This window comes from Athene noctua, chromosome 1, assembly GCF_965140245.1.
Source record: "Athene noctua chromosome 1, bAthNoc1.hap1.1, whole genome shotgun sequence".
Lineage (NCBI taxonomy): Eukaryota > Metazoa > Chordata > Aves > Strigiformes > Strigidae > Athene > Athene noctua.
The window spans coordinates 139517927-139542410 of NC_134037.1; the positions used below are offsets into that span (position 1 = coordinate 139517927).

General features: G+C 41.2%; 1 protein-coding gene across 1 annotated transcript; it reads right to left on the reverse strand.

Moving 5' to 3' along the window:
* Positions 1-435: 435 nt before the first annotated feature.
* Positions 436-24431, reverse strand: TOMM70 (translocase of outer mitochondrial membrane 70). The gene is made up of 12 exons (XM_074898071.1): positions 24137-24431; positions 15601-15774; positions 14764-14890; positions 12152-12261; positions 10185-10333; positions 8823-9030; positions 8139-8273; positions 6875-6982; positions 6057-6173; positions 5100-5197; positions 4500-4622; positions 436-3576 (listed from the first exon to the last, which is right to left on the reverse strand). Exons 1-12 carry the CDS (start codon positions 24383-24385, stop codon positions 3423-3425), a joined length of 1752 nt encoding a protein of 583 aa, XP_074754172.1. The 5' UTR covers positions 24386-24431; the 3' UTR covers positions 436-3422.
* Positions 24432-24484: the final 53 nt, after the last annotated feature.

A 24484-nucleotide genomic window follows, 5' to 3' on the forward strand; every position in this document is an offset into this window, starting at 1 on the left:
TAAATATTAAAAAATTAACAATTTACCATTTGAATCAAGTCTCCTGCATTAGATGAGTGCCTCCCCCAGACTCAGCATCCATGATGGCCATCACCTGGCTCCATCTTCTAAATTGTAGCAACTATTACTCATTCATTTTCTAAGCTACTGCATCTGCCTTTCCTCCCCTCTCTATAGTAGTTTAATGTGCAGCAGAGCAGAAACTGAACACAACCTTGGGAAGATTAAAGCAGTGCAGGATTCCCAGGGGCTGGCCACTTAAAAATGCAAAGTGCCATTTCCAACAGTCTGCAGAATCAATGGAATCCCTGATGGGGAGAACAGATGGAAATCAGCTGAAGAGGTCACACAAGCTCTACCCCCTTCAGTCTATCAGGACAACTTCCAAGCACCTTGTTTTAGCAGTATGATTTAGGGGGCTCCAGTGCACTCCACTCAGAAGCAATACAAAGGGGACTTTATTTTGGGGTGTTTCAATGAAATTAGTACAGTGTCAGTTCTTGGCTAGATGATACCTTAAAGCAGTCAATACTCCATCTGTGTTGGTAGAAAACAGGCACTTTAAGTATCCATATCATACCTATGCACCAGTATTCTGTAAATACAGGAAACCAGCCAGTAATAACCCTGACACTTCAGACAGCAAGATTTAAATTCTTTTTAAATGGCAGAAAACACAGTAATGCCTGTTGTATGGGGCAATGTTATTACCACTGCAGCTGGAAGCCTGGTTAAAGCTGCATCAAAAGTACAGCTTGGTCTATGTTTCTTCCCTCTTCCCTTCCAATCTGCAGTGAGATCCTAGTAATTCAAGTCACAGCTTCTCATCTCCATGTTGGTAGACTTGTCTCTAACATGATCAACAAGGATTGTACAAGATCCAAACAACTTTGTAGAAGCAACTTCCCCCAGCCTCTAGGATACACCAGGTTTATCCAAGTCATGAGTACCAGCTTCCTACATTATTCCAACAGATCTGGATTTTTTTAAATAGCAGTAATACTTGTTTCACTTTAGCTCTTGATCCCTACTAAAGCAAGCTTTTCTCAAAGTTCACATGCACACCTGGCTTAAAGCAAAACCTCAGCTATATCAGCCATTTTAAACAAAAAACCCTAAACCTTTACTGAAGGGATCCACCTGCATACACACATTAACAGCGTCAAGCCACTCAGATTCCCAGCTTTCCAGGCTGGATTTTCCTTCCTCTGTAATCTTCAGCTCCCAAGACAACACCTCTGTGGGTGACAGGAGTAACTGGAAATAAAACTTGATAATTCCATGTCTCCTCATTTTTTATAAAAGGTTGAAGATGACAGGGAGTCAGTCATTACTGGTTCTTCCTAGATTCAGAGTAACCTCAAATAAGCAGAGGGAGCACCACTGCAGAGAGTACCTGTCTCAAAACCTGCTCTTATACATGTCAGAGAGAGATACTTGAAGGTAATATTTATTTTTTCAGTTTACAGGTGATACATCATTTACAAAAAAAATTACAGACAATGCATCCTTTCAGTGCAGTTTCAAACTAGTTCAAGAACAGGCAAAAGTCTGTGATGATTTGGAATGCTAGTATTGGACAGCACATGCTTTTTTCCCTTAATTGATGGGGTGGGGTAAGGAATGGGGTACAGGTAGGGTGAAGAGGAGGCAATGCCAATGTAAATAAGGCCATGCGAATAAAAACTCCTCAGGAGAACAGGACACACCAGTGAGCCTGGCCTACTTCTGTTCTCAGGTAGTTGATGCTGAGATTGGAAGTTCCAGAAGACATTTCACACTTGTGATGTGCAGTGCCCTTAGAAACTGCCAGTACCTTCCAGTGCCTTCGGTTCTACCCCAGCACTATGATTTCAGATCACCTACTGAGCTAGCTAAAACACAACAATTACATCTTTATGTCTAATCTCCACTGTTTCAATTCTTGACTGTAGTTGCTGGAAGAAAGGAAGGTCAAGTTGAAAATACAAGCTGCTGCTCTGTGGTGGCAGAACTAGAGAACAAGACAGTTTGACCACAGCATGGTTCATTTCTTTAAAAGATGAGACACATTAGACAATTCAGCACAAACACATCCATGATTTCATGAATGGAAAGACAACCAAATCAGTGCATCATAAAAGCTACAGCAGTTAAGTAGCTGCATGAGGTTCATCCAGCCACATCAACCCAGGGAGAGGCAAGATGGACTGACTGACTTCCACACCCAAGAGCTCCACTCAAAGCAAGAGAGCCTTCTGTGACATTCCCAGCTAAAGGAACATGGTTTGTACTCTTATATATTCATTTACCAATCTGCTACATGCAGAACAGGTGCTTCCTTTCTACAGGATTTGTAATCCTGGACAAGACAGGGCCTCAAGACCAAGGAAACCAGTACAGATTCTAAATCCATTATTTGAAGTTGCTTTGTTCCTTATCTCAGTCCTGTGAAGCAGCTACTGCAAGGAGCAGATCAGAACACAGCAGCCTCAGAAACTGAAGATAATTTAGATGGTCTGTCAGCTGTTACATTTAAGTAAGAGCATCAGAGATCACACAGATTATATGCAAGCATGACCTTACCTTGGCAGCTCTACTCCCAGCAGCGCTTTCTGTTTCTGACAGTCCCTCTGAACCCTCCAGAGCAACTCCCTGTGACATTCCAGTGATTACTGCTGCCCAGGAACACAGCCTTTCTCCCAGTACAACCTACACTGAAGCAGTGTTACCTGACCTCTCTCCCCAGCCAACCTTTTAACTAGCTCTCCTACACGCTACAGCTTTCTGGGGGGAGGAGAAGGGCTATCAAATTAATTCCCTAATAGCTGCCACAGGACTATTTCTAAGTTATGCAGAGGGTGGGAAGGGCTTTAAGGGAAGATTGTGCATGCTTGCTTATATTTACAGGGATTCTCTCCACATCTACTGCCTTAAAAAAACCCCTCTATTTATTAAACAGTTTGAAAATTATTTTTTTCCTTTTTGCAAAATTAAAATCAACTCTTGAGGATTAATTGCATATAAAAAAGAAACCTATTTTACAGCACTGACTAGTATTACCTTTAAAATCAACAGGAACAAAACCCCACATGCTGTAGTATTGTTTGATAAAGCAAAAATCGCCCACAACATAATCACCCAAAATGAACCAGTGTGAAGTTTTTATTTGCATGGCCAAAATATCTTCCTTTTGTTCCTCTGCAACCTTAATTCCCTTAACACACTTTAAGGTTTTTGCTGCAGAAGGAACAAGATGCAAACTGCATACTTTCTTGAACAACCACTCCCACAACACCTAAACATTGAACAGATGTAGCAAATGACAACACCACGAACGGGAAGAGACTAAGTTCCACCATTCAACATGGTCTGCAACAGCGTCTTTAGGGCTGGCTGAAGTGGGCAACTTCACTTTAGAAGATCATTTCCTCCTCATTTCCTTACAGTGTTGGTGGTTTCAATCCATACTTCTTTGCAACTTCTGTCTGGGCATAGGCAGCATCACAGAGCGAGTAGAGGTGGGCCATCTCCATCTCAGATTTGGCCAGGTTGATAGCTTTGTTGAACATTTCAATGGCTTTATCCAGATTACCTCTGAAATACACCCAAATGTAGTCCAGTTAGGACTGGCAAAGCAATCTTTTAATCTCTACAGCATCTTTTCTTCCTTTGGGACTTAACACTCTCCACTACTAACAGCTTAAAAGGACTTTGGGAGGAACCACCTTAAGAACTTGATAATGATGATGAGCAAACTGAGACAGCTGTGGAACAGCCTTCCTTTTGAAAGCCCCCACCAGTGGTAGTGGGGGATCTAATGTTCTCCATGGGACACCAAGTTTTCTACAAAGATAATGCTGGGACAACTAAAGAACTCATCACCCTTGAAAAGAGTTTGTACACTTAAAGAGGAAAACCAGCAGACAAAAGGTCACATTATTTAAATAGGAAATGCTTGCAAAACTCCTCACAGGAACAGTATGTCTGTCCTTCTGATGGCTAGACATGTAAAAAAAGAGACTCTCAGTGAGACCCCAAAACGTTACACAACTGTAATACAGTGCACTGTAACAGAATAGTGCATTAGTCTTTCCTCTTTACCCTGTGAACTTGCAAACTGCAGTCCTGCTGGAGTTAAACCCAAATCGTCAGATCTGGGAGTACAGCTCAGGATCCTCAGTACAAATGGTCCCCTAAGATGTTTCTAAGGGCTACGTTAGATACACCTCATAATTAAGGAAGTCACATTAAATGCAGAAGGGAGGTATTTAAACACACACTGATTCTGCATGTTGTCCATTAAGTATGACATTGGCAGACACAGGAACTTGTCAGATCATAAAGTAGAACTACGCCCAAGAGCTACAGAACAGAAATCGGGACTTTGGGTAAGAGCTGGCCTTGTACAGCACTGGGAGGAAGATCTTAAGGAAGACACAAGATCCATAAGGAAATCTAAAGGACTACTGTAATTTCAAAAGTAACTAAGAACTCTTAACACCACAATTCAACATTACCTTTGCACTTCAATCGTTCCCATGGTTTCATATGCAAAATCACATTTGTTATCAATTTCAATGGCCTTGCTTATGAGTTCTAACCCTTTGTCTAAGTCTTGCTTCCACTGGAGCTGAAGTAAACTAGAATAGAGAGAAAATTTAGAAAACTTCACATACTCCTCACAAAACCCTTTGATCATGTAAGCAGAAAAAGAGATCCCCAATGTATTTAATTCCTAATGCAGGGTAGACAGTTTAAAAACAGGCATATGAAAGTCGCTTCCAATAAAGCATGTTACCAGTTTAATGGCTCTAAAGAAAAGTAAATTCCTCCCAAGATGACTTGTTACAAGTTGTTACATAAAAGAAAACTTCAGCACAAAGCTAAGTAGGGCTAAGGTAAAAGTTGAATGTACTTCAAGTAGACACTCAATTAGGAGTGAACATTAATGAAAATTATTTACAGTTAAGAGAAACTGTAGAATCACTTTTAACAGCACTAAGATGTTTCCACAAAGTTATTTCTCTCAGCTAAACTTCTAAACACATTCAGTTCAGGTTGATTCACATAAATACACCAAACGTCCTTGACTGAAAGAATGGCAAACTCGTACATACCCTTTATGAACGTATGTAGTGGCATTGTCTGGCTCTAGGTCAATGCATTTATCATACATTTCATCAGCTTTGCCAAACTGCTGCTGATCAGTCAGGGCCTGCACCGAAAAAGAAGCCTGTACATCAAGACACAGGGACACACACTCTGTGCTAGGCTAATTCTAATTAAAACCACATCGATGAGCTGAGACTGGATATAGCTCTCTTATCGTAGAGCAGGCCAGGCACATCAGTTACCAGAGCTAGGTTTCAAAATTGAGGCTTTTTATAAGAAAGCTGCTGGGCTTTAAGTGCACAAATTGCTGATCACAGTACCACATGCAATGGAAGATCCACAAGCAACATGGTAAGTGTAGTGCAAGTAAAAATATTCTGAAAGTCTGTACCTGAAGTCTCAACTTCTTCCTTTTTCCAATATATTTCTTTCAAAAGGAAAGGCATCCATATTGCCTATCTACTTAAAACAGACCCCTCTCTGTACTAGAATTTGTACAAAACATCTCTTTGTACTAGAATCAGCAGTATGTTTTCTTAGAGAAGAAATGACCACCGCTGTCACAAGCGTACTCCGAACATCTATACTAAACTCTGCATGACCAGCACATGCCATTTGTAGCAGAAGGAAACTGCTACCCTAGTTCCACGCACCTAACTCCTGGATTACCTACAGAATCTGCAACACCCACCAAGTGAGATGTCACATGTGCAGTGATCCAAGGGGAAGTGTCTCCTAATAACCACCCTTGACTTCCATCACTTATACTCTGCTCCACCACTTCCCCCTCTACTTCCTCTACCCCAGCACACCTATACCTATAAATTAAGGCAGCTTATTAAAGACAGCATGTGTTATCTCTGGACTTATTCTCAAAAATCTTTTTATTTGAAGAAGTGTACATTATCCGAGATAAAGGGTACAAGAGAATGCAGCATTTTCTTTTAGAGAGAAAAACATACCTGAGCATATAGTGCATAGCCTTCAGCACACTTTGGAAATTTTTTAATGACATCTTCAAAGCCTTTCATAGCTACTTGCACAGGCAAAGGATTGTTTCCTGTATAAGCTTGTCGATACTATTCAAGAAAGAAAAATTTTTGAAAAAGAGAAAAGGTAAAAAAAATAACCAAACATCACAAAAAAAGGCTCAGACCTCTATGCACTTCCCCAAGAGCTGCATGCTTCATAACCATTACAAGCTCCAGAAGGTGACATGCCTGTACAACCTACCAAACCTGGTTTTAGGAACCTACCATGTGTCCAGGTATCTGCTAGAGTGGACTTGGAGAGGAGAAGGGGTGAAAGGAGGAAGCTGCAAGGCCTAAGAGTTGCCAAAAGCCTCCCTCTAGTTCAAAAGCCTAGAAATTCCAAGCCTAGAATCCCCCCTTGTTCCCAACACACAAAGCTGTCCTCAGAAGATTGCTGCACACAGAGGCATTGTATGAGCTTGAAATAGTTTGTTTCCAATTTCTTGAGGATGACTGTCTTCCACAACATTAAAGCCTCATTTAAATCAACTTTATGTGATACAATTAGAGAGAAGATCTCTGTTCCTCCACCACAAAATAGAAAAGATGACAGTTTGAACATTTCAAAATGAAAGCCTAACTCCAACTGGAGAAACTGTTGCATTATTTTTTTACCTTATCGTTACAAGATGGAGATGTTTGTTGCCTTACTCTTCCATTAAATTGGAATAAATCAGAGGAACATAGTATGTTTTCCAGAACTCTTTAAAAAGAAAAACCACCCAGATAAACACCAGCATGTTACCTACCAGAGCAAAACATTTCTGTGCTTGAGCCAAGGCAGAATCAGGCCGCAATCGGATACATTCATCAAAGTCTTCCACAGCCTCTTCAATTTGGTCAAGCAGGATTTTCAGCTAGCCAGAATGAAAGAAAACCCTATTTCTATATTTAATCTGTGCTTCAGACACTTAAGTGATAATTCAATGAGGATCAGTTACTCATAGCATCTCCAGGTCAGTTTTAGACCTTCCTACAAACCTACAAAACCCATGACTAAACATCACTGTCATGAAATAACAAAGCCCCCAGAGAAACTTTGGCTTCATACACAGAAAGGCAATGTCCATGTGCAGGGATTGAGAACACTTGCATTTTTTCAGACTGCTGCCATTACTGCTTTACCATTACATCCAGTCTCCAAACCTATGCTGTATTCTCTCCAGTCACTTTGCCTCACTGTAGTTAATGCCTGTAGACTATTTGGATGTTGAAACATTCTGGCTTTCCCAGCTTGCATTTCAACTTTTTTTTTTTTTAAAACATTCTCATTCCTCCACAGGAGTGGAACTCACTTCATCATTCTTACTTTACTTTGAAGCTACTGTAAAACACTAATTTTCAATCTGCAGAAAAACTTCATTCCCTCCAATCAACACATCTGACCATTCTGATTTCTGAGCACTGAAGAGATCTAATGAATTCACAGAGAGAGGCACTTGATCTGTGGAAGTCTTCCTTATGAATACAACTTAGCATATCTGCATTGGGTCATGTTTCCTTTTTTTCCAGCACCTTTTACATTACAGTTCTGTAGAAGCAGGCCTCTCTAGCTCTAGAAATTAGTCAAGAACACAGCAGGATGAGCTGAACAGATGCAAGTCTAGGCTGCAGTGCTGCAGATGCTGAGTAACCAGGGACACCCCTTACATCCACTGTAACAAAGCTTCCTTCTGTGCAGATGATGCTCTGCCACACCAGGCCCCTTCACAGAGCACCATGCCTGCTGTCAGTGTACATAAGCCCTAGTGCTTCTGAGATGGAGTTCTGATAGAGGGCTGAACCTCTGTCGCTCTGTGTTCTTGCCTACAGCTACAGAAACAAACTGCTTCTGCCTGACCTGAACGTGACAATTAGACTGCATGTTTATTCCACAACAGTTCAAAATTAGGAGTTCAGGTTTTTCTGCCACAAACAGTATAAAGTGTCTCTGATGATGTACTGATCTTTATTTTTCTTTTAGTATATACTGAAACATGCAAGTATTGGGACAAAATCTCTAATGTTTCTTACTTGTCCTCGATGGTGATAAACATCTGCATTCTGAGGATCAATATCAGCAGCCATGTTAAAGTCCTGAGTGGACAGCACAGGTTGCTGCTGCTGCATGTACATACTTCCTCGTTTGATCAGAGCATTAGCTCGGAGCTGTAAAAAAGTTCAAAGAAGCATCAGCCACACCAACATTCCTCCAGATTTAAGGCTTTGTTACAACTGCAGTAAATTTTTCGTTTGACTGGTTTCTCCTATTGACATTCTAAACAGGAAAAATCTGATATTGACGCTAAATAAATCAACTGGAATCACCTCAGTGCATTTTCAACCCCTCCAAAACCCTTTAAATGACAGGTTCCCTATGCTTACAAATACATGACCATTTTCTGAAGCAGTTCAATATGCAAGTACGATTAATGTTTTTCTCTTATCTATGAACTAATTTTCCAGACTGGGTAAGTCTCCATTCAACTTCCTCTGTTCTTTAGTTTGTACTACTTAGCACAGCTGTCTCAAAGACCAACAAGCCCTTGAAAAAACAATTTGTCAGGAATAGAAAGACAAAACAGGAAATAAACTACAACACTCCCACTAAAGTACCTGAAAACTCAGAAAAACAAATTCTTCAACTATCCTGCAAGTTCATCATCTAACTTCTATGTTTTCTTAACCCAAATTACAATCCAGCTGTAAGATTCTTACCTTCACATTTGCATCTTCCATGCTGATGACCTGATCTAGGTCTGGTTTGGCAGCATTTGCATTGCCAATAAGTAAGTAGAAAGTAGCTCGCAGAAGCAAAGCTTCTGCCATGTATTTTCCCTTTGCTTCAATTTCTTTTGTGCTTTCACTGATAATTTTGTCATAGTTCTCTTCTTCCATATATTGCTTTGCTCTCAAATAGCCAGAGCTGTAAATGATGTAAGAACAGTTGTATACATACACGCATTCACTGAACACTGCAATTTCAATTCAGATTTTTCACCAAATCATAATACTAACTTTTGCTATACTCAGTTACAACAGCAGCAGAATAAGTAAAGTTACAAGTATTCCCTAGATTAAGCCACTGCAGACTGAAAACAATGTAGACAGAGAATGGCCAAATTACATTGGAAATAAAGAAGAAAAATGTTTTAAAGCTCTTGGACTTGAGCTTCGTTTGTCCCTTGAAATATTTTCTTTCACATTAAGGACAGTGATAATCTCTGCCTTAAAACAAGAGGGCTGGGATGGAATTCCAGGTCAGAAAAGTGAAATACTAAACCTAGCAATGTGCAGTTTATGTGGAAGAAAGGATTTCACAGCAAAAATTACAGTAAGCACTGCCTTGTCCCCAGCTAAGTGTCCTGAATTCTGCCTGTAGATCAGGACATTCTATCTTACTCTAGAGAAAAAAAAAATGTAGCACTGTTTGCAATGGTTTCCATACTGAAAGCAATTATATTTTCTAAGTAAATAAACTGGAAAACAGCATAGTCAGTTAAAGCACCATTCCTATGGTGCTCGAACTCCACTGAAAAAAGGAAAAGCTCATGCTTTTCTTTGACACCACCTCTCCTTTATGTGCAATTTGATTCCCGAAAGGTAACACACCCTTTCAGCCTCAGTGGCTGTAGAGTCAGTTCTCATTAACAAAGACCCTTTCCCTAGCTTGTCTTCTCCCCTCCAATCCAAAGACTAACCTTTCTCTTCCTCAGAAACTCTCCTTCAGTATAAAACATTCCTTTCTCCAGAAGCACCACTCAGCACTCTCCACTCCTCCCACCTCCTAAGATTTACCAAGATACTGTAGTAAACATTCAGCCTATCTTCCCAGTCTCGTTGTCCTTCCTCTGTTTAGTGGATTGAGCCCATCTATATATAGTTTGGAACTAGCCAGTCAGCTTTCATAGAAGTTTTAATTTTAATACTGATCTCTTTTCATAGGCTCACTTTATTACCACAGGACTTCCCATGCCAAGTACTATAGAAACAAGAGCAAGTTACACTGAGCAGAAAGTCAAAAATCACCAAAAACTTAATTCCAATACCAAACAATTCCCAACTTAACTGCACACTCACTTTTCTTTTACTTCAGAAGCCTCTCCCTCCTTATCCTTGTCTTCATCTGATTTCTCACCCTTAAGCAAAGGTTGGGAGATTATATCATCTGTGAAAGAACTGAAGTAGGATTTAATGAACTGTGGTGAGGGCATCAGAGGCTCACGATTCTGAAACAGAGAAATGTAATTTCAAGTCATTAGATGGTAAGATCAGATGGTAAATATGGAAATAGATAAACAAGTGTGATTATAAAAAATTTCATTCATGAAAACCCATGTATGACTTTCCACTATCTCATTTGATAATCTTGACATTTCTGATTTGGCATTTTGACATTTAAGCTTCAGATCACAAGGCAGTACCCATCACCAGTAGAAATAAAGTGAAGATATTTACGGAAGAAGGGAGATAGTATCTTTCTGCATGTGTGCCTAGAAATGAGGACTCTCAGGATATCGTAAGACATTGGGTAGATGTACTGACGTGCACAAAAATTGGGTGAAAATTGGTGTGCATGTAAAGCGGGTGCAAAATGCAAGCTGGCAGTTTAAGCACGAGCCTACATTCAAGTAGATCCTGAATGGTAATCCACCCTTTACTCCAGCCTGCCCAAGAGGAGCTGCTGTCTATCACTAATGAAGATGAATGAGGCAATATCCTATTCCTACATGGAGCTTGGCCCCGATACCACACATTTTATTTGAAGTCCCATGTTAACACCTCTCAGGTACAAAACCTGTTCTACAGATGAAGTTTCTTGCTCAAACACTGCACACAAGAATTACAATTCAGTCTCTCCTGCAAGAAAAGTCTGAATACACTCTCCTGGATCTCTCTCCTAAATTCTATCGTAACCTTGCCTGTGTGAAGCACACCTATTTTATGATGCCACCACACTAACAGCACCGTTCATTTTTTGTTACCTCAACACCACGGTCATGTGAATTTCCATAGGAAAGAAATTCAGCATCTCAAAACCAATGTGGATTTCAGTACTTCAACCACCATCACAAAAAACGAGCAAGAATGTTTTAATATCAAGCAAGGATATTTTAATACCTGTCCCAACGTTTTTGTAAGCCTACAGCCATGTAAAATGACTGTTCCTGGCTAATCCTGCACTTCCCTAGTGCTCTCTTCTGCAGTTTCCAAAGACATCTGAGGCCAAAACAAAAAAGCACAAGTATGAGCCTCTGTTTACAGAAAGGGAACAGAAACAGCCTGCGATTGCCTCTCACAACTCGCAGGCAGAAGTAGAGATGAAGGCATGATTTTCCAAGACAGATTCAGGAAGTCTGGAAGATGCATGTTTTTTTCTTAAGCAATGCTTTTCTGCTTTTCTTATTTAACAAAAAAACCCAAACCAAAACAGTAAACAAACCAACCTTAAAACAGCATTATTTTTGCACTTTCTAAAATGTAGGAATTCTGCTGTCAACTTAAGTCTTTCCAACATAAAATTTCTACTTATAAAACCAAGAATAACCTGGGGGAAAAAGTCCTCAATCATAATTCTTCTTATTTTAAGCTATTCATCACACGTTGAACCAACATTTTTATGCATTTTCAATTATTATTTATAAACCTTCCTATCTCACACATACCTAACTCAGCCATCTGATGTGCAACTGAACATTTGGTTGCTGGTGTTCCAACATACCCTGTTTCCATTATGTTGCAAGTCCAGAAAAGGCCCATGTAGGGCAGCATACCAACTTCAGGTGACTCCTCAATGTCATAAATTTGATTATTAAAAGGAAACAGTTGTTAGAAATAGACTTCTCTTCCCTACTGAGGTTTCAAAAACTTTGGACCAGTCCCAAGGGAAAACAACACTGGTACAATAGTAGCTCGGTGCAAAACCATTCATGCAATTCTTACACTTCAGGAGATTAAGTCAGTGACTCGCTTCAACAACTGACAAAGTCAACAATCAACATTTCAACCAGCAGTCAGGAATTTGTCAGCAATATCACAAGTCCTACCTTGTATTTCTCTTTGGCCTTTTCTTTTCCAAGGAGTTTAAGAACTTTATCAGCTAATAACATACTTTGCTGGTTTTGGAAGGCTTCTAAAATGCAGACTGCAGTGACATCTAGGAAACAACACACAAAAGTGAGATTAAAGACACATTCTGATAGTCACTGGAGCAGACTAAGATGTGCCACTGCTGAACTAATACATATCCTATTGGAGGGTAAAAGCCTATTTCCAGTTTGCTCTATTTACCATGTTTTCCAAGATACCAATCTGTATCCAAAAGGATCTCCTTGTGATACTTTGTGACAGTGAATGAAGAGAAATGCATTTATTTTTATCTTCATGTTTTTAGACAAACACACTTAGATGAACAGTGAAAATCTGTACCTCCAGCAGGAGTTTCTACCATTTGGGAACTTTGAGGATAGTAATTGAGGATAGTAATTATGTTCATATTATGTTCGTATTAGAAGTGCTAATGCAGCTTCTCTTCTGGGACTGGTCCTAATTTTCTACTTTTAAAATTCATATTCAGTCCCATCACATCTCACTTCTTCCTCAGTTTAAGAAAACTTCCCATGTTATATCTCAAGTTTTACTGCTCACCTCCATGACTTTACAACAGAACAAGTTTAAGAGAAATATCCTTCTGGCCTATTTAAAATGCTACCCCATCTCATCACTTTCACAGGTAGAAGCCTCTGCACATGTTAACCCATTGCTGCCTGAATCACACTTTGCAGCATGAAATCTGCTCTTAGGGTACACTGACATTGCTTTTCTGGATCCTCTAGTTAATGCAATACTACTACTGATTTTTCCTATTTAATTTTCACTCTAAACATCAGTGAAGATGAAGAGAGTTTGGACTTGAAACTCAAACAGTGTATTGTTTGAATACACTTGAAAAGCAAGTGTCTTACCCTGCAGTTCCTGTGCAGTTTCTGTAGCCATGCACTGCTGCAGGTACCATGATGCCATAGTTTATACAGAGACTCCCCACAACCCTGGCATGGTCAAGAAGCACAGAGTCCCCTGGAAAACACACCACACCGAGGAAGATCCTGAAGGGCAGCGTGTGGTAATACTGTGCTAGGCAGCCTTAGCAGGCACACTCTGCCCAGAACAGGCAGCTGTAAGCTAGTGCCCAAACCTGGGCCCTGGGCGAAGCAGCAACATCTTCCCAAATTATACTGCCAGGGATCATCGGAGGGGCTTTTTGCTGGTGGTGGTTTTTTGGGTTTGTTTGGTTTTTCTTTCCCCCACTACATGGACATACCTGACTTTCTGGGATTGTACTGGCTATACGTGGTTGGCAGGGAAAAGCAGTATTGTATTAGAAAACCAGTGTAGTTCAGAAAAAACATGTGATTTTTCAGATCTGAAAAAAACTGCAAGCTAAAAATCAAACGCAAATCAAAGTTGAAAATAATTGCTACAAACATTACTGTTTCATTTAAAAGCTACCTCACTATGGCAAGGACACTTGATCTCTCTTGGGGCTTTTATCAGCTGTCAGTTTATCACAACTACATAAAGTTTAGATTTTATTACAGGACTCCTGAAGTACAGCTGTTAGTTAATCAGTGATTGCGAAGGACTACACTAAATGACCTAAGCAGTTCTCTTCCAGTCACTATGGTCTTACAGGGAAGGAAGGCACTCTGCCAGCAGACAGGTAAATAGAATTTTTCATCTTATTTACCTTCTAATTTAGCAGACCTAATTCTTAGCTGTTACACATAATGAAACTAATTTAACAGTAAGATTTGCCAGTCTGAGCACTGCCTTATTTCCTGTCCTCCTTTGATAATGAGCATAACTGAAAATTTCATTTGCCTTTTAACCTTACATCAGCAGGAGTGATTGCACTTGATGAAATTTAAATGGGTCCTTTCAAGCCGTGTCCCTTAGTTCAGAAGTGCCCTCAGACAACACACCTGACCAGTAGTTTCATTGCTTCTCAGTCACATCTTCCTGACAGTTCAAAATGTATTCTGTTAGGAATAGTATTTTGAAGGACTTGACAGAGTAGTTGCTGCCAAGTATATAGTGTTAATATTAAAAGAAAGGTTAAATCTGTTCCAATTTTCATAACATTCATCAGAACAAAATGCTACTGAACCCGTTTTCCCTTTTATACCTGCAAAATGCATTTAAATGACTAATACTCCTGTTTCTGACCATGTTTCTCCACATGCAAAACCCCCTTGGTTTCTGCAGCAGTACCATTTCTCCAAAACAAACAGGGAAGCAAGTTTGTTTACAGAAGTAGAATGTTATCTGGGTTATCTACTCAGCATGTTTGATGAATTCTTCTAAAATGCAGGGAATTTGCTGGAAAAATTGAGTTGGTACCAATGTACCATATTGAGTAGCTGCAGTAACATCGATTTCTCAGCAACTATTTCACATGTAAGCAGATAACAGCTTGAAAAATGGGAAGAGGCTTCTTCTTACAAGAGAAAATGTATTTGCAGTAGCTATGAATGGTTTTAAATAAGTAATTCTGTATTACTGTGGTTACAGAAGTCAAAACAAAACAGTCCCAGAAGTTATCCTCTCCAAAGCACCTGAGTGAATTCCACTTTTAATACACACGTCTAGAGACACTCACCTTCTAAACACTCCTTCTTATTGTCCAGCTTCTCATGAGCCTTCGCGCGTCTGAAGAGAGCTTTTACATACTTAGGATTAAGCTCAACAGCCTTTGTGCAGTCTTGAGCCACTTCTGTCCATTTTTGCTGTGGGTAAAAAAAAACACACAATGAGAGAAGCCCTATTCTGCTGCATTATGTTGCTTTTCACTACCAACTCCAGGGTCATGCCCACCTAACAGTAGCTGCAGTTCCCAGGGCTCTGGTTCTACCTGCTTGCTTCTATTTCTGCAAGTTTCTCAGTAAGAAACTGCCAGGCACCACTGGAAGCCACCCGCACCAGAACAGCCACAAAACAGAAAAGGAATTCCTACAGAAAAACGAAACCAGACAGTTGTACAAAGCATATGGGAGAAGATGATGAGTTGATGCCAAGATGTTTGCAGGAGGTCACACTGGGACTGAAAGACTGGTACAAAACAAATAGAAGAAAAAAAGATGAAAACATAATGAAAACCAACAATTTTAACAAAGTGCTGAAACACTTCTTAAAAAACAAAAATGTTATTTCTGTTTACTATGGTATGTTACTAAAAAGGGGTGAGAAATTAATATGTAGGAGTAGAACTGGTCAGGAGTATTAAGAACTATGAATTCATTTATCTGCAAAACTGATTATCAAAACAGGCTTTTTGATAACTGGAAAAGAGGAACCACATACATTTGGGATTAATTACAGTACAAATGAGTGTTATAAGATCCCCTCTTGGGATCTTTCAACGGACAAAAGTTACAAAATACACAATTTATAATGCAACTTAGAATAAACAAACTCATAATTATCTTTAATTTCTTACCAGTTGTTCATAGGCAGCAGCTCTATTTTGATAGAAGGTAGAAAGATCAAGGTTTTTCTCAGGAGGGCACAGGCTGATAGCCTCAGTATAACACTGAATAGCTTGCTCATATTTTCCTGCTTTAAAATATTTGTTTCCTTTGTTTTTAGCTGCTTGGGCTCTATCAAGAGGGCTCTGAAAAAGAAAATGATACATCAGTTCAAATAAGAAAAGCATTACTGCACACAAACTATACATTTAAGGGGCTGGTCTTCAAAGATACAAAACAGATCTCAGTGGTGAACTCTAACCTAGACTTCTGAAAATCTCATGCCTTCCATTTTCTGGAAAAACACAGATTTTCTTTTGCAGGTATATCAAATACATGACAAACTTTTCAAAAGACTCACTATTATGGTATTAAACAATGCAGCAATTCCTCTTTGGAAAGCTAAACAGGTTTTAATCTTACATGACTGGTGATCAGAAAAGCCCATGAGATATGTTAATTCTCCAAAGACTAAATATCTAAAGACAAAGCCCTCAAAGCAATTCAAATAGGACAAGTTTCCTACTGAAGTACAACTAGCTGTAAGCCCAGAGCTGACTCAGCAGACTATGAATTAAATATGGAAAGACCTACTGAGCAAGAAGAATAAAACCTGGAGGGAAAACAAAGCTGTTCTGCCTCCTATAAACTAGACAAATTAACTACCTTCACAGCCAAGTCCTCTACAGCTTCACATAACCTGCTTCATCCAAGCGCTGATACAAAGTGCTGGACCATCACGGTCTGTCATTCTTAGCAGAGGAGGGCACACTGCTAACAACCCTGCCTGTCCACCCTCTGCATTGCTGCACTGAATAGCTTGCTCATATTCTCCTGCTTTAAAATATTTGTTTCCTTTGTTCTTAGCTGCTTGGGCACCACTGCTACCTGCAACCCCTAGACTTATCAATCAGTTACTAAACGTTGTGCTTTATAAGGATCAGATGTAAAATGCCTCTCATTATCACAGGAGCATGACCCACATTCAAGAAATAAGAGAGCTGCAGAAGATGCTAACATTCGTCTTCTGGATTTCTGCTCCTCCCTCACCCTCACAGCCTAGCTTCCAAGGATCGACATTTTGGGGCAGTTCAGACCAAAAGGTAGGTATGAGCACATATGCCATCCTACCAATGTAGGTAGGGGAGTGAGGAGGGAAAGAGTATCAACGGGGGCAGTAATGCTTTAAACAATAACTGCAGGATTCACTATATCTCTGAAAAGACCACCTAGGATTTGCTGGCAATTGTCAGCCTCCTCCCTGTCATAGACCACCAAACCACACTCAGGTTGCTGTAAGACAAACTTTAAAGCATCTTTGCATTTCATCAGCCTCTTTCCCTTCATGTCCGTTCATTTCATGCCAGTCTGATCATTTTTAGCATCTAAATGACTTAAAACTGAAAACCTGAAGGGAACCCAGAAGCTGCTGTACAACCCCTCTTTTAAGGTCTGGTTTCCACTCATGGCATGAGAGAATCAGGTAGTGGGTACCAGTCCCAGTTCCTACACAAAAATAAGCATCCAAATAGCACAAAATTATCCTACAGGCACTCTCCTAAGGAGAGACTGACAAGTGAAACCATGTAAGGGAGGGAATTTCTTAAATATCCCTACTGCCAGAACAGCTCCTCTCATGTGTGACCAACCATTGGGCTTAATAGGAAATCAAACCTCACCATCTCCATTGTTCATAGAACAAGGTAATCTGTGTGGCTTTAAGATTTGGGGGTTTTAATGATTTAAATTCAAATTGATAAAATATTATTAACTTTTCATACACCATGGATACACAAACCAGAATTAGAGTGCAAATATTTTTACTGAGACAAGTAACTGTGTTTGATAAGTTGTTTCTCTAAAACTTACACCCAAGTCTGAAAAGGTTACATTTACTTCAGTTATGTCCTAAATTTAGCTCCCAGTTCAACAACACTTCTCTTTACTAAGTGAAGGATTATGTGTATGCTGCAAACTTAACTGCATGCAAGTCAGCTTGAATGTTCCCTTCTGCATTTCTACAGCAAACCACATTAGAAATGTCTTTGTGAAATAATACATAAAATTCAGTGCGGTTCCTATTTACCAAAAAGGAAAAACACAAGATGTGAGCCATGTTGTAACATTCATACATGTGTTCCCAGTATGAAAATTATTTATGACTACAGAATTTAAGCCAACAGCTAGATGACTACTTTACAATCACTGCCAATTGCTTTAGCTCAGGGATGTACTGCCCCAGTACATGCCCCAGGCTGGGCAGTCTGTCTGCTCCACCTGACACACTGACAGCCCCTGTGCCAGGCACACACTGCAGACAGGACTGCTGGACAATGCCCAAATGCAGCGCCTGCCCCAGTCCCAGCTGTGGGGTAGGTATTGTAATGGGAAGCAAGAAACTTGCAGTTCTGGAGCTGTCACTGGTGCTCTGCTGGTTCCTGGGAAGCATGAAGTCTTCAGACAAGCCTAAGTGCAACAGGGACGAAAAACTTCCGAGTATGGGCATGACGCCACAGTAAAGCCCATTAAAATCAGTAACTTATCAGAGGAAGCTTTGTGTAACAATAGTAGGACCACAGACCACACAACCAGCTATACATAAATGAATCTCTGAGTAGATGCTAACTCCATGGTTACTCTCTGCTCTACACACTGCAGGATGCAATTAATTCATAGGTTGGGAGTCAGGGGTTAGAGTCCAACATGCTATCACGTAATGAACTCCGCAGTAATGTCCGCAGCAAGAAGGAAATCAATTTCTCTTGTTTCTGCTGCCTTAAACTAGACTCCTAGTTCTGAGACAGCTTGTGCCTGCAACCTTAGTCACACTACTCTGCTACAGTCCTCAGTGTGTGTGTGACACCACTGAACTGAACAGCCAACCTTTAAAAGCAAAGGCTGATACCGCTCTTATCAATGTGTAAGTCCTTACCAGAATGGACACAAGAAAAATAGTCTCTTAGCATCTCATACCCATGAAAAATGGATCCCTCACAGACCGCACAGAAATTGTGCGTAAAAAAAATAATAAAATGGTGTAGCTATGTCTTGAAGCGATGGTATCGAAGGTGATAAAACACAATGCCAAGTTTTAAACTCAACCCTTTTTTTGAGTGATCCTGATGAGACTTATTGTCTTAGCAACCATGAAACTCTTATCACAGAAAACAGTGAATTTACAGATTTGGTATGCAAGTCATCAACTTCTGGAACAAACCAAACAAGAACAAAAACATAGCTTTTATTTATAGCTTTTATTTAAATTTTGTGACATTTTTAAGAATATTCATATCCTTTTTTTCCAAAAAAAGCTTAGTAATTTCTGTTTAAGTTACATGTTCAAATTCACTAACTGCAGTATAACCTGATGAAGCCAAACACACTAAAAAGCTAAATCTCATGACTTTTTTTTTTGCTTTGCACTGTCTGTTGTTGGGGCTTTTTTGGTGTTGTTTGGGGAGTTGTTTTTTTTGTTGTTGTAAAAGATACTGAAGAACTCACATTACATTAGATGCTGCGATACCTTTTCATAATAGCACAAATAAGAATATGAAAATTCTTAACATAAGATCAGTTTTTGAGTTTGTCAAGCCTTAGATGTAACTGTGGTAAAATTTTTAAGCTGCTGCTTCTCAGCCCTCCAGTCCTCCTCAGCTGCTACATGAAGGTGTACACAAATAAGGAATGGATTATGTAGGCAAACTTCATTTACCTCATACACAAGTAATCAAAACACGTCATACCTTCTTCCTCTATTTTCTTGCAAATGTGATAATTCTAGACACTATTTTCCAATTTCACTGCTCCTCCTGACCTGACTTACTGCCATTCTGGATGGTTTTTGTCCTTAAGGTGAAGGCCCATATAGAGCAAGAAAAACTCTCAAGAATTTGTCATCTTCTGGTCAAAAAAATCTGTGCAACTAGCAAAGCAGTTCAGTAAAATTAATAGAACCTCATAATCAATTATTTGTCAAGGCACCAGAAACAAGTAGCCCACAACTTATCTGCAGTTCCATAAAAAATAACATCTCGGCACCTAGGACTGCTTTCAGCAACTGTTCACTAATGAGTATTAAACCAGAGTTTAAGCCAAAGGACACTTGTGTGAGAAGCAGTTATCTAGGTAACTAAACAAGCAGATTGATAACTGTCTAAAGACTGGACAGAACTGACAAAAATTTCTTAACCATTACTTTAACCTCAATGTGCTTTCCTCAGAAAACAGTCAGAAACTGCACACAAACAGCAACAGACTGCCAGCCTTGAGAATAATAAACCTTAGTAAACAACATGGTTAAACTAGCAGTTCAGAACTTTAGGTATTTGAGACTAGTTTTTAAAGCAGAACAAGAAATTTGCTGCCAGCCAATGATGACAGCAATTCACAACTGAAACATGAGCAGCAAGTTTCAGCAGTTTGTTTTGGATGAAAAGGATTTGCATGAGCCCTTGTCTGACAGATGACAGAGGGGGTCTACTGTTTCAGCCATCTTAATTCAGCAACTTGCCAAAAAAAAAAAAAAGCAGCACCCTGGTCTCTAGACCTCCTTTTTTCCTCTCCAAGCAAGAGGGCTGTCTTGATGAAATCAGGTACCAAAAAAAGAGTGTTGTTTTCTGAATCCCTGCTGTTACTGAATACTGATCTTTCCTCTTTTATTTGACTAAGATTAATCTCAGGTCTTAGACCCATACTGAAACTCAATAACCAAGCATAAATGGTTTTAAGACTCTCCTTAGCACTAAATCTGCTATGAGAAAAAGTATGTCCACATGAGCTTAAGATGTACGTTTAGGGCCAAGCAAGGATGTATTATAGTTTGAAATGACTAAGCTCAAGTTTACAGTACAATTTGTCATTGTTCTCCATAGCCACCTTCCTTTTAGATGTTGGCCATTCACGCCTACCATGAATAAGCAAGCTGCACATGAGCTGCAAGAGTCCAACAATTGTTCTGCTACTATTACACAAACCTTCAAGAGTTTTCTACACCTGTCCACTACAGCTGGCATGAAACACAGACTTACAGTAGGTCAGTAGTGAAATTTATTAGGCAACAGGTGCACAGTACAACAGAAATTACTTTTTTTTACACACTTTGCTTAGATTAATTCAAAGTATCAAGATAAGTATCTAAAGAAAGGGGTTTAATTTTTTCACATTGTGATCTAAAATGTCACAGCAGTGAGGTAGGCAACATTCAGCAATTGCTATTAAAATAGATACTGGAAAGAAGCCATGCACTAGTTGGCTCTTGATCCCCTTATGTGCCCACCACACAAGCCAAGGAGCTCGGCCGTGGTCACCCACCACTGCACTCAGGGGCTGTATCCAGCTCAGAGGAGAATGTGCAAAGACAGTGAACTGCTGTGGACCCAAACGGCTCTGTCTGCACTACACGGCTGACTAAATTTCAAGAATCTCTGCTTAATGCTTCCCTGCATACCAAGCACACAGGGTTAGCCTACAAACTTGCTGAAAGAGTTAAAGGGTGAGATTTGGACTATCACAGACTTGGATAAGGAAGTGATTTCAACTTAAGGAGAAAAAAACACCAAAGTAACCAACACATTACTTCACTGACTAACCAGCACTCACTCCTGTCAGACAAGGCGGCTATAAATCTGGCAAGAAGCTACCAGAGAGTAAAAGAACATCAGTCAACTAGGTATCAATTAATGCAATAAATGTAAAGCAGTTCAATTTATGCAACATTCACTATAAACTAAGAGAGCATGTAAGACACCTGCAGTTACTGAGTAACTAAAACACATTCTATCTAAATTATAACAAACAATGACAACTTCTGTGATTAACAGATCCAGTTTAAATTCCCGATCTTTGAGTCACCCATAGATGCAGTTCTATCATCAGCACTTAACTGGTCCAATACACTTCACTGTACTATTGAGGAGCTGGGCTTACAGGAGAAGGAATCTCAAAAGTAGTTCAGTTTTTCCCAGCCTATGCTAAGGGCTTCTGCCAACACATCAGTCACACAGTTGGCCAGCACATCTATGCCAGGGCAATCCTCTAGTGCAGACACAGCCTGGGGGGAAAAAACGTGAGGTCTCTGCAGCAGGTGAAAGGAAAGCTTCAACTGCATACACAATAGTAAAAAGTTTGAATAAAGCACAGTAAAGATTTTAGACCCTGCATATTTTCAAAGAACAAAAATTCAAGGTTCTGTCTTCAGAAACAGTGACCAGAGCATCAAACAGATACAAAAGCTGATTTAACGAAAGGCACAAAAAAGTCCTGAGGACTGAGTTGCATTAGTAAGTGAAAGAATAGTTACCTGACACCCACACCCCCACATACAGAGCTGTTGGTAGCACGTTACTGAACTACGTGTTTTATAAGAGACTTCCCTCTTGTGTTTGGACTGTGAAATGAATTACTGGCTCTTGTTCACTGTACAGATTTGTATTTGAAATCTGACAGTTTAAAAAAATACCCCACCACATTAGAAAAGCAGACTAATACAATGCAGGTAGTTAACAAGCAAAGCATCTGCAATGGCTGTATTTTCAATCAATGGTCTTATCAACTATATCTAAAACTAATAAAATACAGGTGAAAACACAAAATCCAGAAGGCATCAACCACTCTGGCTATGAGGAACAGGAAGGCAATCCCCCCCACACACACATAAAGCAGCCAAGGGAACCTGTAGACACAGTAATTATCCTGCTGCAGCTGTATTTTGAGCAGCTAGACAATTATCTCATGTACTTAAGCAAATCTGATACCTTCTACTACAGCTATCCTAGGTCGTATCTCTCATTTCTTTACAGTATAAGCAATGACACTTATTAGGGAACCACTCAACCATCTACACATCGAGACTTCCAGTAATTTAATAATTTGTGGAGCAATCTGAAAGAGCCAGACACACAACATTTTAAATCAAGTGCCATATAAGTGTTTAAAGTGTTTTAAAAGTGCTAGCTTCAAGTACAACTACAGAATGACACCAACCTCTTGACAGTAGACACTGCAGTTCAGAAATACAATCAAGACACCCAGAGGGACCATACTAAGAGCAGTCAGTGCAGCTACACAAAGGTCAGGAGCAGCCTGTGAACCAGAGCTCACTCACACTGATAAATATGCCAGATGCTGTTTGCAGCCACAAGCCAAAGTTACCACAGTAAATAAAGCCTGAATTCGTCCTCTCTACACTACTTGCTCGACATTGTTGCCCACAAAGGAACAAGTCACTACATTCAAGTAACTGCCTCCAGCTTCAGCATCAATTCTGCAGCTCACCAGGCTTCCAGGAACACCCGAGGGTACCTGTGATTCACCAGCTATGGACGTTGCCTCCCTCCTCACCACCGCCTGTGTTCCTGCCACTGCCCACCCGCTCACCTAACACTAATCTTCATCACTGAAATGATCAGGGTTAAAACTGACCTTTTCCAGTCTCCCAAAGATGTTTTTTTCTCTCCTGATCACTTCAGACATGAAGTTTAAACCGTGGTCTGACAGTTCAGAGCATTTTGGTTGGCACACAAAATGGGTGAGGAAAATGTGGCGATATCTTAAGGGGATTTTCTTATCAAAGCCAGTTTGCCAAACCCACCACTTGTCAACTGTAACCACACCTCAGAAATACAACATGACTGTCACGGTACATCTGTGAGTGCAGGTGTGCAGAAAGTGCATCTTAGAGGCATTTTTCCACATACAGATATACAAGAGAATCACAGATCTGATCTGGATGCTGATCTTTCACGTTGTCCTTCCATTTTTGTACAGACCATTTTATCTGAAAATTTCTGTGTACAATAGGATCAATCTAAGTTTTGAAAGCACATCTATTTAGGCAGGCCCTACTCTGAAGTCCCAGTCGCTTGAGCTGCACAGCTTTTGTGTTTTCATTGAAAATATTTCCTTTAAGGGATGTGGATTGTGTTTCCTTTCCACTCTGCTGTATCCACAGCTCAGACTAATAGACAACAACACAACACATGGCAGACTTCCTTTTCAAAATACTCCTGGAAGGCAATTCCTCACAGCTGTGGCACACCTCGGAAGCTCAAGGACGTTCACCCAGCGCCGCCAGAGCCATACTCACCCGCTCAGCGCGTACTGTATGGCCAGGGGCGTTCAGTGAGGTACTTTTCCAGGACCGGAACAAACACCCGCTCTGAGCGAAGCGCTGCCAGGGCAAAGCCGCCAACCCCAGGGCCCGGTTCCGAGCCCCCCGCGCCCAGACGGGGGTAGGCGGAGCGCGGGCAGAGGCCGCTCCCGCTGCAGCGCGGCTCCATCCCCCCGCACGCGTCCTCCGCTTCTCGGGGCTGGGCCAGCAGCGTGCCCGGCCCTGCCTCCCACAGACCGGGCATCCCATCGACACCGAGGCGGACCCGCCGGCGGAGACAAGCCCCCTCCGTGCCGTTAGCAGCGGCGCTCCTCTCCTCTCCCCTCCGCCACAGCGGCGGGAGCTGACGGCGGGGGGGTGAGGGGGGGTGTCCGCGCCAACCGCCGCCGGCGCGCACTCACCATCTCCTCGTGGCCGGGCCCATCGGGCTGCCCGCCGCCACCGCCGCAGGGCCCAGGGCTCGCCCGCCCCTCGGGGGTCTTCCGCTCGCTCGCGCCCTTGCCGCCGCGGCGGGCCGCCCGCCGCCCCCACAGGTAGAGCGCGCCGGCGCCCAGCAGAATCGGCGCCCCCAGCACCAGCGCCAGCTGCCAGCGGGACAGGCCCGCGCCGCCGCCGCCGCCCGCCGCCTCCACGGGCTTCGAGGCGGCCATGACGCGCTCACACCGCCGCCCGGGCAGGGCAGGGCAGGAGAGGGGAGGGGGCACCGGACACGCGGGGCACGCCGGGACGCCGCCGATCAACCCATCACT